Source organism: Pan paniscus, chromosome 1 (assembly GCF_029289425.2).
Source record: "Pan paniscus chromosome 1, NHGRI_mPanPan1-v2.0_pri, whole genome shotgun sequence".
In the NCBI taxonomy this organism is placed as follows: domain Eukaryota; kingdom Metazoa; phylum Chordata; class Mammalia; order Primates; family Hominidae; genus Pan; species Pan paniscus.
The window spans coordinates 25,946,841-25,961,637 of record NC_073249.2 but is presented as its reverse complement, the minus strand read 5'-3'; the positions used below and the strand labels follow the sequence as shown (position 1 = coordinate 25,961,637).

Sequence of the window (14,797 nt, the reverse complement as noted above, 5' to 3'; positions counted from 1 at the left end):
GCTGTGGAGTCCTTCAGCCCTCTAATCAAGCTATGAGTACTCAACTGGGATTATGTATGTATGTATTCTGTGGTTTGAGAGATAAACAAGAGGAAAAGTACAGTGCCTGCCCTGGAGGAATCTGTAATGTGGGCTGCAGAGGTCTCACATTAGGGTTTGCTCTCAGTCCTTCCCACATTTGTAACTTGGTAGACAAAGGTTTACTGAGAATCTAGAACACACAGGCCACAGTCAGGTGAAAAAAAAGATAAATTGGTTGTGGATCCTAGCTTTAAGGAGCTTTTATAACTAAAAATATAACAATAACAATGAAGATACCAATATTTATTGAAATCTTACTACATAATAGGCATTCTTCTGTGTGTTTCTATAGATTTAACTTATTTAATTCTCACAACAGTTCTATAACATGTGTACTATTATCCCCCATCTTACAGAAGAGGAAACTGAGGCAGAGGCAATTAAGGGGCTTGCCCCACATATAAAGCCACCAAAGCAGTAGAGCAAGGATTCCAGTCCCCCCGGATTGCCACATGGTGACAGGGCCCTTTTTTCCCCTCATCTCTAGAATGATACAGCTGCACTATGTGCAAAATTTTCATATGTTGGTGAAAGGATATGAGGGAGCACAACATCTAAAGTAGGGGCACAGTCAAGTGGGAGCAGGTTTGTCCAGGGGCAGCTTGCTCAGCCAGGTGCCCTCAGTCCCCACTCTGTCCAGGAAGACCCTGCAGGAGAGCAAAAGGCTCCATGCAAACCCTGGCCCAGACCATCTCCTAGGCTCTCTCCAGCACACCACACCATGATTCTAGTGCTCTGGGAGTTCTGAGAACACAGAGATTTCCTGGAGCTGGGGAGGAAGCCAAGGACCATCTGAGAGTCACAGGAGGTTGTGGCAGTGAGATGGAAGCTGACAGAGGGGTGCCCAGACGCAGGAACAGCTGTGGAAAGGCCAGCTGGAGGAGAGGGCACAGAGGCTTAGGGTAGAGTCAATGAATGGGGTCAGCAGGGCTAACATGAATTTTGTTCCACCCTTGATTTTCCAAGTCCATGCATCATCCTGGGTGCATTCATTCATGTGAACGTGTAGCCATCTCACTCTTCAACCTTATGAAAGTGTGTGTATCTTAATCCAGTAATGGTACGAAAGAATAGTTTCAATGTAAACTGAAGGTCCAGGAAGCAATGGGCTGGTACAGTCTTTTGCATTTCCATGGACGTTAGCTTAGGCTACATCACCGAGAACATGACCCAGTTTAGCAACAACATCAACACAGCAGGCACTATAGGAAAACGCCAAGTATTAGAAGACCAAGGCACGTAGGCAGCAAGATGCACAGAAACCATGTAGCAAAGTGAAGGTAGAGGCCAGGTAGCCAGCTCTGCTTTCAATTAAAGCCCCTGTTAACCACACTACATGGAGGAAATTGAGAAACAGCAATTTTAATAGCAGCAATGACAGAGTAACAGGAGTCTACCCTTGAGCGTGGCTGCAGTATTCCACCCAAGATGCAAAGGCAACTGCTACAGAGATAGGGTAGGTTCACTCCCAGCTTTAGATAATCTGTGTGTTTGAAGAGCTCCCAAAGAACTGGGTCTTCCTTCATCTGGAGATGACAAGGGGCAAGAGCTCTCTGTGTGCTCATTTCCATGTAAATGAAAACTGCAGCAGCAGATTTTCAGCAAAGCCACTCTCGAGGGGATAGATAAATGCCCTGCTACCTCCTTAAACCACACAAGAACCTCCCTGATTAATTCAAAGCCCATTGCACAGACTGCACTTTAAGGAGCGCTTCCTCAAATCAGGCCCTGGCATTCCAGGGGCCCATGCGTGGCAAAGATCTAGGAAGGTCTGGGGCCGAGAAGAGGCTGCAGCAAGGTACTCTCGGCAGGCTATCAGGCTGCTTTCCTGAAGGGCTCTGAGGCTGCACTGCAGAGGATTTCCAGGCATTCCTGCAAAGGACTAGGAATCCCAAGATCTCCAGCCCACAGACACCCAGAAGCAGCATCCTACCTGCAAAGCTATAAAGAGGACTCCCAAGAGTTAGAGATAGCAGGCAGCTGGAGGTGAGAGGAGGCAGTCAACAACAAGGATAAGCACTTAGTGAGTCACTGGATTCAAATGCAACTCCCAGTTCACCCCACTGTCCTACCTGAGCCCATGGGGGCGAACTCACCATGCCCGCACACCTCCAGCATCCAGCAACAGAAATAGCATGCTAGATAAGGGGGAGGCAGAGCAAGGGATGCATGGAGCACCTCCCTCCCTCATGGACCTCCGGAGCACCTATAACAAATCACTCGCCTGCTTCACACGTTTAATCTCTTTTTCCTGAGGCTTCTGTGAGCACACAAAAGGAGCTGACTGGGCTTGTGCCAACAGCTATTGAGAAGTTCCTCTCAACACCACAAGGACCTTTTCCATCTCCAGACGTCACCATTCACTGAACATGCCAGCAGCAGGCACTGAGAACAGACTGGCACATCCCATTTTGCAGCAAAACAGCTCCTCCAGCTGCCTGACATCATGTCCACACACAATGAGTTTTCACGGGGGTCAGGACCTGCACGTGGGAAGGCGTTTACATGCTGTGCAGAGCATCCCTTACCCTCCCTTTGTAATTAGGGAGGCAAAAGGCAAAAATAGCCCTATGTGCAGTGGAGAGGTGTCTCCCTCCAGACGCTCAATGATAACTCTGTTTTGTATTTACGAAATGCCTCTGACACTGCCTCCTGTATACCAGCACATCCTATGTCCCTGTGAAGTCCAGAGGAACAAGTCTTATGGCCCCTGATTTACAGATGAAGAAACCAATGAATGGCAAGGTTAAGGGACCTGCTTCAGAGGTGACAGAGCTGGTCACAGAGGGTGGGGTGATGGAGAGATCACTCTCTAACAATTGAATACTTTGAAGATGAACTGACAGCCAGAGAAGACTGAATCTTTGGAAAACTCAAGGACAGCGCTGCCAAAAAATCTGTGCAGGGAGAATCTGTATCCGGAGGGCTGAGCACATTTTTTAAAATCCCGGTGCCCCAGGACAGAGGAAGGGGCAGCAGCAGGGATGACGCCCCCTGGCCACCATCACTGCAGTGTTCAGGTGACAGACCCCTCTGCTCAATGTCCCTAGGAAGGGAGACACCCAAAGCCACTCATGGCCACACTGGCCCTGCTGTACTCTACTCCTCCTCTTAGCTTTGTCCTCCCATTGAAGGTTAGAAAGCTACTCGGGAGGCTGAGGCAGGAGAATTGCTTGAGATCAGGAGGCAGAAGCTGCAGCGAGCCGAGATCGTGGCACTGCACTCCAGCCTGGGCAACAAGAGTGAAACGTTGTCTCAAGAAAAAAAAAAAAAAAGAAAGTAGCAAAAAGAAAAGGTTCTGACTCTTCTGCAGCTGAGCCTCGGACAGCTCTATGTGGATTCTCCACCCCCTCATCATAGGCTTCCTCCCTTCTGGCTCTGTCAACTTTCTGTTCAGTTGACATGGGCATCCAGAATTCAGATTACTTAAACATTAACCAAATAATACACAAATAAGTCTCCCGCCCCCAAATAAGAGGAGCAATCAATTGCCAGAATAAAGTGTTGTTGGTTTCTTAAAAATTCTTATTATGACCAATGCTGATGGTCAGCATAACTCCTCAGCCTCCAAAAAAAAAAAAAAAAAAGAGCACCTCGCATCCACAAAGCAATGCTATAAACAGAAGAATGATAGAAAAAACCCTAGTCCACCATTTACAATCCAAGGGGAAAAATCTGGGCAAGCCTTTTAAATGTCACAGAGCAATTCAGACCATATTGTTCTAAATCAGAGGAACTGTACATTTCCAAAATATTACACCCCCATTTTGTGTAAGTATAATTAAAACACTTAGGTAGCCTTCATCAGCCACCAAGTATATGCTGGCATGCTATAACCGAAACATACAGATGAGCCCCCCAACACACACACAAAACATTAACTGAAAATGCATCCTTGGGTTAGATTCTAACATTGACACTCAGAGTTGGTTAACAGTGGTAGCTTAAAAGGACTGTTGAGAGCCTTTCACAAGATTAACTCTAAACCTATTAAATTTTTACAAAACAAGCAGATCCTATTGTTTCTTGCCTGGAGAAAATCAGAATCTTCTGGGTGTTAAGTATTTAGGGAAGTCTGAAGGATTCTTCTACGTACTGAGAATCTGAATTTGAAACTAGTTAGAACAGGAACAATGCTGTGGACACAAAGACATCAAAGAATCCACCATAAGAATGCATTTTCTTTCTTTCTTTCTTTCTTTTTGAGACAAGCTCTTACTCTGTCCCCTAGGCTGGAGGGCAGTGGCTTGATTTCAGCTCACTGCACTTCTGCTGCGACTACACACGCGTGCCACCACACCCAGCTAATTTTTTTTTTTTTCAGATGGAGTCTCGCTCTGTTGCCCAGGCTGGAGTTCAGTGGCACAATCTCGGCTCACTGTAACCCCCACCTCCTGGGTTCATGCGATTCTCCTGTTTCAGCCTGCTGGGTAGCTGGATTACAGGTACATGCCACCATGCCCAGCTAATTTTTGTATTTTTAGTAGAGATGGGGTTTTGCCACATTGGCCAAGCTGATCTCAAACTCCTGACCTCAAGTCATCCACCTGCCTCGGTCTCCCAAAGTGCTGGGATTATAGGCATGAGCCACTGTGCCCGGCCACACCCAGCTAATTTTTGTACTTTTGGTAGAGACGGGGTTTTTGCATCTTGCCCAGGCTGGTCTCGAACTCCTGGGCTCAAGTGATCCAACCACCTTCGCCTCCCAAAGTGCTGAGGTTACAGATGTGAGCCACTGCACCAGGCCCATTTTCTTTCTTTCTTAAAAAGAATCTCCCTCCTCCTGATTCACCCAATTCAACCACATATGTATTTTATAAATGTAATCAGACCCCAAAAATAAGGTCTTTTTATATTTTGTTACTCTGAGAAAAAAAGGAATATAATGCATGAGTGACCCTCCTTGCTCATCTCCACTTCCACGCTGGTAATTCTGGGAGATAAAAGTCACAAATTTCAAACAGAAACATGAGATAACCGGGTTACACCTTCATTTGCAAAGAACGTCACCCTTACTCATCCTCTCTTGAAAACTCAATGGATTGGGATGATAATGAAATGATCACTGATCAGGTTTACCAGGTTCTGCAATTCCTCTCACTCCTTAGAACCAAAATCCATTCCTGGAGACTGGGTGTGCACTCTTGGGTACACATATAGGGTTATGCTTCTGTCTGACTGCAGGCCGTGACCTACTGGGGCCTGCACATGCCTCTGTTACACAGGGGAGAGTCATCTATAATGGCACTCCCAAGTTTATTGTCCTTTCCAAATAATGTCAAGAATTATTTTGTTTGACTTCTCTGATGTTCCCAGTTTACCTTGTTTAAGATTAATAAAGCAATTACAATACTCTCAATTAAGAAGCTATTTGAGCAACTCAATTATTTCTATTTGTTTTTTTTTCTTGAGTGGATAGTTTTCTTCTCTCTTAGGGTAGTACGGCATCCTTTTCTTGAGAGAAGAAGAAATATTGGGCCAAATTCTTTCCTAAAACACAGCGTCTTAAGCTCATACCATGAAACATGGCTTTCTGAGTAAGTGACTCTCAGATCTCACAAACTATCAAATGTTATTTTTACTTCAAATTTAACCTTTTAGGGGGAACTTCTACACACATTCACAAATCTCAGATTTCTTTTTCTTTTTTTTTCAGTGACAGGGTCTTGCTCTGTTGCCCAGACTGGAGTGCACTGGCACGATCATAGCTCGCTGCAGCCTCAAATTCCTGGGCTCAAGTGATTCTCCCACTTCACCCCCTCAAAGTGCTGGGATTACCAGCATGAGCCACCGTGCCTGGCCAGATTTTGTTTTTTGATTACCTTTTGACATATACTAACTAGATTTTCATCTACAGCATACGGTTGAGAAGATAAGTTCAAAGTCTGGACCAAAATGACAAAGAGGAAACAAAGAGGAAAGTCTTGACCAATAGAAGAGATTGCTCCTAATCTGGCTTTGTGTGATATTTGTGGAACCCTAGGACAGCAATCTCACTGAGGACGTCTCTTGAAATTTAACAAACAACAACAAAAAAAGGCAGAAAGCAAAAAAGAGAGAAAGAAATACTCAAAATCTCTTCCTTATCTTACTAGGTTGTTAAGAAAATTAAAGATGGCGATACAGCTAAAAACATCTTGCAAACTGTACTTGTCAAGTGCTTGTCCAAGTTACATGAAAAAGGACCACTCTTAGGAAGGCTCTCACTAAGGGAGCAACAGAGCTCAGAGACCCATCAGAAGGGAATGGTGACGGCAGTGACAGTCACTAGCAGAAGGCCCCAGAAACCAGCCACTTGTTTACTCACCCTTGGCAGAGCAGGTAAGAGTCAAGCACAACCCATTCTGACTACCTTCTTCCAACAGGCACAAAAGGACTGGCACATGGGTTTCTGTCCTCTTACCATTCACCATTCAGAGCCCAAGATTCAGGCACTCTGGTCTTCACTTTGTCTTGGGTTGTGGGATTTTCTTGTTGTTGTGTTGATTTGTTTATATGCTTTCTGCTTTTTGCTCACAACACAAAAGAGTTTCCTTCTCTCAGGGCAGGCGGTGTTCCAAAATACTTGATAACTCAGCTTAAAGAAAAATGTTTGAATCAAATACAATACAAAGAAAAAAATGTATTTAGGGATTGGGATTTCCAAGTCCTAGCATGCTAAAAGAAAGATTATCATTAAAAGAATAATCTGGGTCACCATGTCCCACTTGTAAGCCAAGTGAACTTGGACAAGTTGCTTAATCTTTCCATGCCTTCTTTTCTTCTTCTATATAATAAGGATAAATAATAAAATCTACTTCATACAGTTGTGAGGAATTAAATGAGTTACTATACACAAGGTGTGGAAAACTGAGTTGGTACATAATAAGCACTCTTCAATTATTATTGAAGTATTATTAACAATTTGGAAACTTTTGTCAATCACGCAGATGTTGGCCAACTTAAAATTTTGTCCCTTTTCCCAATCTTCCATGGTTAACAATAGTTGAACAGCTCATTCTTATGAGAATGGACCAATAAATCAATAAAATACATAAGAATATACATCTATCCATCAGTCCTAGATACTGTGATTGGTTTTGGTGAAGCAGGGCCATATTTGTACACAAATTTGAAAGTCTATCCTTTTGCCCCTTTCTTCCCCTCAATTCAGAGGCAATGATCCCAATGATCTATTTAGACATACCATTATATGTGTGGTTATTTCAATTGTCAAACAGCAAATGAGCTTTCAAAGCACAGCAAGGATAAAGAGGAGCAGTCTGCAAAATCACTTTTCTCATCAGAATCAATAAATAACACTAACACGGAATTTTAAATAAAATTTAAAATATGTGTGAAAAAATAATTTTATGCACGCTTTTTGCATTTAAACTTTTGAGAAGACACCAACCCTTATCTGTATGTTTTCTCAGGACCAAGGACTGTATCCCCTTGACTGTGTATCCCCAGGATGTACAACAGACACTGGAAAAAGATGGATGGATGGATGGATGGATGGGTGGGAAAAAGAGAGCTGGCTTTACTCAGATTTTAGAATCCATCAAATTCCTGTAATCGCAGAATCAAATATTAGTGATATGAAAGGAACTGAGTCAAGGGGAAGTCACACCACTTGACCAAAACTAGGTGGCAATTTAAGGACAGAGGCTGAACTTGAGTTTTATCCGTCCTATAAAGAATGCAGAGCTCTTGTTTATACCAGAGCTTCCCATCTAAAGGCAAGCCTCCTTGGTCTTTTGCAAGCTTTGGAAATATGTCTCTGAAACCAGGAACAGAATAATTTAGGTGCTTTTCTTCACGTATCTAATCAGTGTTTACTGGAGAGAGATCTTCACCTACATTTTTCATTACATTCAAAAATTAAAGAACCACTGATTCTCTGACTTGCCTCTTCAGGCCTCTGAGACAAGAGATTTGCTACTTGTTATATGAAATCCTTCTGCCTCCAAAAGCTTTCAGATTTCACCCACTGGATAAATCAAGAGTCTCCATGCTGCTTATATTAAGGTAGCCTTTTGTTGCAGAAACATACATTAGAGTTAGAGGAGCTGGGACTTTGTGTACCGATTAAGTGCAGTTTGAAATTGTGAATTTTAGATGTAGCATTGAATGAAAAGCTTTCACTCTACCATGTAAGAAAATGTTTCTCAATAAAACCAAGGGACTTAACATCTACAAATCAGTGAGTCAGTCAGAAAGCATCTGTTTCCACCTGCTGGCACAGAGCACAGCACTACAGCGACATGAACCAAATGAGGGCTCCAGGAGCTCAATTCAGCTGCACTAGGACCATGACTTGGGTATGCAGAGAAGGCCGCTGGACCAGGGGTTTGCATGAGTCAGAGACCTAGAAACAGAAAAAGGAAGACAAGCCAAGCTCAGATGATATTTTGCTCCTGCTCTCCACCCTTCAGTGGGTTCCCCACTGCCTGCTGTGTGACTTTCAGAACCCCCATTGGAGCTTCTAGGACTTTTACAATAAGGTTCTAACCTATTTTTCCTCCTACCCTACTGATTCCTTGCAGGTATACTATATTCCAGATTAAACAGACTATTTTCTGCTCCCTGAAATGAGCAGGGTCCAATCATGTAACCACCTTCCACACCTTTGCACGAGCTATCCCTCCACCTGAGATGCACCCTCCCTCCCCACCATCCTATCCTAAGTGCTACCTCTTCTCTAGAGCCTTTCCTGATTTTCCTTCCAACCTCATAGGCTACCATTAATTGGATGTGGCCCCAGCTATCATGAAACTTTTGCACTTTTGTAAAAAGTAACTCACTCATAGCAATTATTTTCTAAATGGTGTGGCAGTAATTTGGGAATCTTTTTTCTTGCTCTCAATCAAAATTAGCTGAACATCTACTGTGTGTCAGATGTTGTGCTGGGTGCCTGAGACACAAAAATGAATAAAGTCAAGTTTCTTGCCCTCAGTGGGCTTGTGGTCTAGTAAATGAGGCAATATTATGATAGAGGGTTACAGCTAGTGCAATGGGAGCCCAGGTAAGGGAAGAACTTACTGACTAGGGAAATATGAGAGAGGTTATGGCATTTAAAAGTTGGGGATAGAAAGAAATTTGAGAAAATTTGCTCATTTAGGAAAAAAATGAGTAAGAGAGATTTCTAGGTAAAAATAACATTTATGCAACAGTGCTTGGCTCAGGACAGGGGGTAGGCACTCAATGTTTATTGAATGAATAAAGCAAAAGTCTCCAAAATCACGGCATTGTCTTAGCCCCCTCCGCCCTACTATTATTTACATTTACTAAGTGCCTACATGATTTCCATCCTTCACACCAACCCTATAAATTAGGCACCGTCATCCTCATTTTATAGATGAGGAAGCTGAGGCTCCCAAGTTCTGAGACCCCAAAGCTATCAAGTGGCAGAGCCTGATTGAGTTATTTATAATACAGAAATGTGCTAAAGAATTCACCTTAAAGGAGTCACTTGTTGAGCAAACTCTTGGCTCTCTTCCTTGAAGCCTGGGGGTGGGGGGCACTCTGGGCAACCCTCAAACACTTGACCAGAGGGTCAAGTGTACTGGGGCAGAAAGGGGAGAAACGGCTGAAGCCATGCTCCATGCAGATTCCACACACGGCAGGGTCCTATATCTCCCCACCAACCTAATATGAGTTCTTGCACAGCATTTGGTCTCAGTGGCCCCAAATGAGGGCCCTCTTCCTTAACGACAAAAGACAACCTGGAGACAGCCACCCAAACATCACCTCAGGACAAGTCAGGCTCATAAAAGCTTCCCTAGGGTTCAAAGAACTGAATGGGAGCTCTGGCTTTCTAAGACAAAGCATTTCATTTTTGATGGAGTTCCTGTTCCTACTTTTCTTTGATCATTTTCTCAATTTCTGCCTTTCTAGTTCAGGCTTTTTCTTCAATACTTGTACTGGGCACATGCTTTTTTTTTCTCCTAGCTGAGACGATTATATCTTGCCATTGTGGTGTTCCTTTTCCATTGAAAGCAATCAAAAATGAAAATCCACATTTCAGAACAGTGTCCATTAAATATACACTTTTTTGTGGATGAAAAAAAAGCACTCTCCGAGGGCTGATTTTCAGCTCTGTGTATCACCTGAAGATTAGATATTGGGTGAGACTTCTGCTCCTCACAGGCCATTTGCATTTAGTAATTGAGAATGATGGCAGAAAGTCTGGAGCAGAAGCAACTTATTTTAAGGAATGCCTTGGTCTCAAGCATGGCTAATCAAAGTGTGGTCCTTGGATCAGTGGTAACTGCTTCACCTGGGAGCTTATTAGAAATGCTGAGTCTCAGGCCCCACTCCAGACCAAATGAATCAGAATCCACCTTTTAACAAGATCCCAGGTGATTTGTATGCACATTAAAGTTTTAGAAGCACAAGTCTAGAGCTAAGGTGTATTTGCTTTTATTGCCTTATTGGAGCCTCCATGTGCATTTCTTTCCTAAAAAAGAAAATCTCTGTATAATGAACTCTATAGGACATCCCCCACCACCCTTGCTTGCCCAAACGGTTTATTCATAGAGGAACTGTGAAGTGATAAATACTCTTCCAGAAATCACACTCTCAGCCTGAAGGAGTTCGAAGTGAAACGCAGCTGATGGCTAGCTTCCTGCAGCATATGAGTGCCTAAAAAGAAAGAGCTCTGAGACTGACAGGTGACAGGCAACCCTTACTCCCATCCTCTTCTCCAAGGCTCTGGATATTTTTGCCTGGCATGATCCCCCCCAGGAAGGCAGGGAAAAAAGACATGCTATAGGAACCTCATAGATGACTGTCATAAGACCGAGGTGGCCATGATGTACACTGAGCTCTGAAATGTTGAGGAGGATGCTCTGTAAACACGACCAAGCAGAACCAAGAGCACAAAACAAATCTCGGCTGTGCTCAGACCTCACCCATCCAATAACAATAGTCAAGACAAATGTAAATGAACCTTGATTAACTAGTCTGTCATCTACACAAGAGAAATGGACCAAGAAGATGGAAAATCATGTGGACCTGGTTTGAGAGAATGAAAGCTAGAACTGGGAGGCAAAAGCAGAGAGGAGGGGAGGAAATGATCCAGATCCACGCAATACTGTTCTGCCCGTCTATTCCCACTCATATGTGAAGCAGAGCTGGTGTCCACAGCAGATTAGAGGCTGTGACCAGAGCCCTGGCAGGGCACACAGGTGCTGGCCTGGCCTCACACTTGACCTTTTCCTCCATGAAGAGGAAGCTTGCCTCAGAGAAATCTCTATAAAAAACTACAAGCATCCAAAAAGTTATTCCTTCTTAAAAAAAACACAAAAATAAAAATAAAAACCAATGTCCACCCAAAGCAAGTGTTTTCTCACTAATTTTGATAGATATGAACATTGCAATAAACACCTTTATACTCTGGGCATCTTTCAGATGTCTAAGTGGAATGCCTGGGTTATTGATTACTCTGTGTTAAAGCCCAACTTGTTACACCTCTCCTCCACTTTTGCTAATTTTTCACTCATTTTTTTCCATTTTCACCTTTGAATTCTCTGAAACAGCAATATTTTAAAACGCTAAAATGGTTTATTTACATCAGTCAATACTTGCTTTTCAACCAAAGATAATTTATTTATATATTAACAGTATCTCAGCTCCTTTTAACGTCCACATCAGCAAGCTCTAGAGAACGTTTGCAATGGACAGGAATGATGGACAGCAATGAGCAGTGGAGGCAGGGAGACTAGGCTCTGAAATTCAGACAGGAACTCCATCTGTCTTCCTCTACCACAACTAAAAGATACCCCTCCCCCAGAACCAAATATGTTATAGATTAGCCGCCCACGGAGGCCGAGGCTATCAATTTTATTTCAGCTAACTTCTACTTCATAGAAGAGCAACTGACTTTATTCCCTGAAATCATACCTCGATGAGCAAAGCAATCTGTCAGAGGCACACCTGAAAGAATACCTCTGCACCTCCTCCACGCCCCCAACATACACATACATGCTGCACACACAGGGGAAGGGAAAGTTAACTTTCAAATAAACCTGCCCCGCAGCCAGTCTGACCACGTTTCCAGACCCTTCACATTCTCAAAGGTGGTTCTTACAACTCTTGCTTAAATCCAGAGGCTGAAATCTGACCTCTATCTGCTGAAGGCATTGGCAAGAGGTCCACAAATACACCACTCCCCACTCCCCCCACTCCCCACCCCTCCCCCTCTCCCGCCCCCGCTTCCTTGGCCAAAGTGGGAATAATGGGCCAGGCTTTATTGTCTTTCCTTGGGAGAAGCCAGGCCCGGAGGCTGGTGGGAAGCTCCAGACAGAATGTGGGTGTGTGAATCTGTGCGAGCTCCACATGGGAATTTTCAGGGAACTCCAGCGGTTTCGGAGAAGGGCGGCCATAGGCTGGGACGCAGGCACCCTCGCGTTGTCAGCTCCTCCTGAAGTCTGGGTGTATGGGGGAGGGGTGCAGGGCTGTCCTGGCAGCTAGGCTCTTTCTCCCCTCTGGGCCATCCCCAGGCCCTCCCATCACAGCTGGGTCACTCACCGCCCGTGAGCTGTGCAGGGCCGAAGCACAGCGCCAGCTGAAACCACAGGATCACAGCCAAGAGTCTCTGGGGGGACTGAGGTTGCTGCTGCTGCTGCTGCTCTAGAAATCCATCTCCATTGCTCGGGTTCATTCCATGATACATCTTTCATCCACAGAGGGCATCCAGCTTGCAAGAGTCTGCAACCAGAAGCGGAACACCACAATAAGCCAGTCTGTCCGGGCTCGGGGGCCACGCTCCCCCTCCTCCGCTCTGGGACCCGGCGCCTCGGCTTCCCAGGCTCCATCCTGGTTCCTCCCCCGCGCGGCCCCCGCCCCCTTTCCCACGGCGAGGTCCCCCGCCTTCCCCCGAGCCGGGTGCACTGAGTAACAGCCGCCGTGGGATGCTGCGCGTGCTGGGGGATGGAGGACAGGAGGGAGGGCAGGGGTTAGCGCACATTGGCTCCGCGCCGGTCCCCGGGATTCAGCAACTGTGCCCACCACAGGAAAGTCTAGAGCCTCCCCGCGTCTCGGGGCCGAGAAGACACTTTTCCCTGGGCCTATACATTTCACTCTGGGAATCTCACAATGTGGCACCGTCTCCCCCAGCTACTTCTCTGGTTTTCCTCGGGATTGGGATGGATCCTACTGCCCCAGTCCCCAATGAGATTTCTCTGCGCTGTCAAAAAAAAAAAAAAAAAAAAAATTCTCCCTCGGGGAGCTGCACCAGGCACCAACTCCCCCTCCCCGGCCTGCGCGCGCCTCCTCGGAATGGAAGACCCTTCCGGGGCTGTCGGTCTTACCTGTGGGTCTCATGCATGCAGCTTCCTTCCCTCCTCCGCCTCCTCCCCCCGCCAGTCTAACCCGCATCTGTGCGCGACCTCTGCTGCCGCCGCTGCGCGAGCGAGCGAGACGGAAGCTTCGGCGGCGGCGCTCGGCTCCAGCTCCCCCGCCCGCGCGCTCCCTCCCCAGGCGCCCCCGAGCGGGCGGGTGTGGGGGGAGGACGGGAGCCCGGCCGCGCGCCCCCGCGGAGGCGCCCGCGCGCCCGCTACCTGAACTCGCGAGCGCGCGGCGGCGGCGGCGCGGAGAGAGGGAGCGGGTGGGGACGGGGTGAGTGGGGGGGCGGGGACGGGGCGAGGGGTGCGCGGGCGCGCGAGCACGCGCCTCTGCCAACCCAGCCGGCGCCGCGGCGGGGCCGGGGACTGGCGAGGGCGGGGACGGGGAAAGGGGCCCGCCGCCGCGACCAATGGGAAGCCCGCGCGCCTGCACCTGTCGGGGCGCGAAGCGCCGGCGGCCGGTCTTGCACACGCACGCAGCTCGGTCACCCCTTCCCCGGCGCTGGACTGCAGCCCCTGCCCCGGCTGCGCGCCAGCTCAGGTGCCCGCCCCGGCCTCCGCGCGGCCTCTGGTGCCCCCAGCCCGCGGCGCGGCGCGGTAAAGCGCTCCGCCCTAGAACTACCGCCGCGGCGGTGGCTGCAGACCCGGGGCGAGTGCGCGGCCGGCAGCTCCCAACCCCAGAACGCTCGCCACAGACCCAGTTAACTTGAGCACCGCCAATTGCCCAAGTCTTTTAATTTCCCGCGTTAACCCCTCCCCGCTCCCACCTCCGCCGAAGCTCTGCGCGTCCCCAGGGAGCCCGAAGGACCATCTGAGGCGACTGAGAGACACTCTCACCCTCCCCCGCACCCTTGGTATTTTCCCTCTGCCAGCCGCAGGTGTTGTGAGTGAGGACCCCTGTCCGGTCTTGGAGATGCGCGGGGCCCTCGGAGCCTTGGCCTGGCAGGCGCTCCCGGGGGCGGGGAGGCGGGGGTGGCGGGTGATTGGTGACACGCAGAAGGTTGGGTATCTGGAGGAGGGGGGGCTTCCGGGGTCGTAGATCGGAAGCCAAGGGGGTCGGTGGTAATTGCCCTCCCAGCCCCAAGTGGAGAGAGTTGGCCTGGTCGGTCCCCTGTCTCTGCGCCGATTCTGGTGTCGGAGCTCAGCCCGCAGTGGTTGCAGCTCTCACTCGCCGCCAGCTCTGATCGCCCGCGGTCGGTTTCAAGATAGGGAAGCCCACATTCCAGCCACAGTGATTAAGAGGTGTCAGCTAATGAGGTGGCGTCCACCGGCAGCGCTTTAGAGCCAGTGACACTCCATGATTCTGTAGCAATTTGTGGATATGAAAACTATGTTCCTGATACAGCTACTAAATCATCCTTTGCTTCTATCGACTTTCCCAAAATCTC

The 14,797-nt window shown here is 47.4% G+C and overlaps 1 protein-coding gene across 8 annotated transcripts in view; it reads right to left on the bottom strand.

Annotated features, from left to right (window-relative positions):
• Positions 1–13,591, bottom strand: part of SUSD4 (sushi domain containing 4) — a 143,249-nt gene extending 129,658 nt beyond the window's left edge. Inside the window, exons 1-3 of one of the 8 annotated variants that reach the window (XM_055107747.2) lie at positions 13,377–13,591; positions 13,161–13,252; positions 12,595–12,774 (exon numbers count right to left, since the gene is read on the bottom strand). In XM_055107747.2, the coding sequence (XP_054963722.1) occupies positions 12,595–12,746 (152 nt within the window). In that variant the 5' untranslated portion in view covers positions 12,747–12,774; positions 13,161–13,252; positions 13,377–13,591. The other 7 variants (XM_055107742.2, XM_055107745.2, XM_008967769.4 and 4 more) reach the window with 7 other exon arrangements.
• Between the last annotated feature and the right edge of the window lie 1,206 nt (positions 13,592–14,797).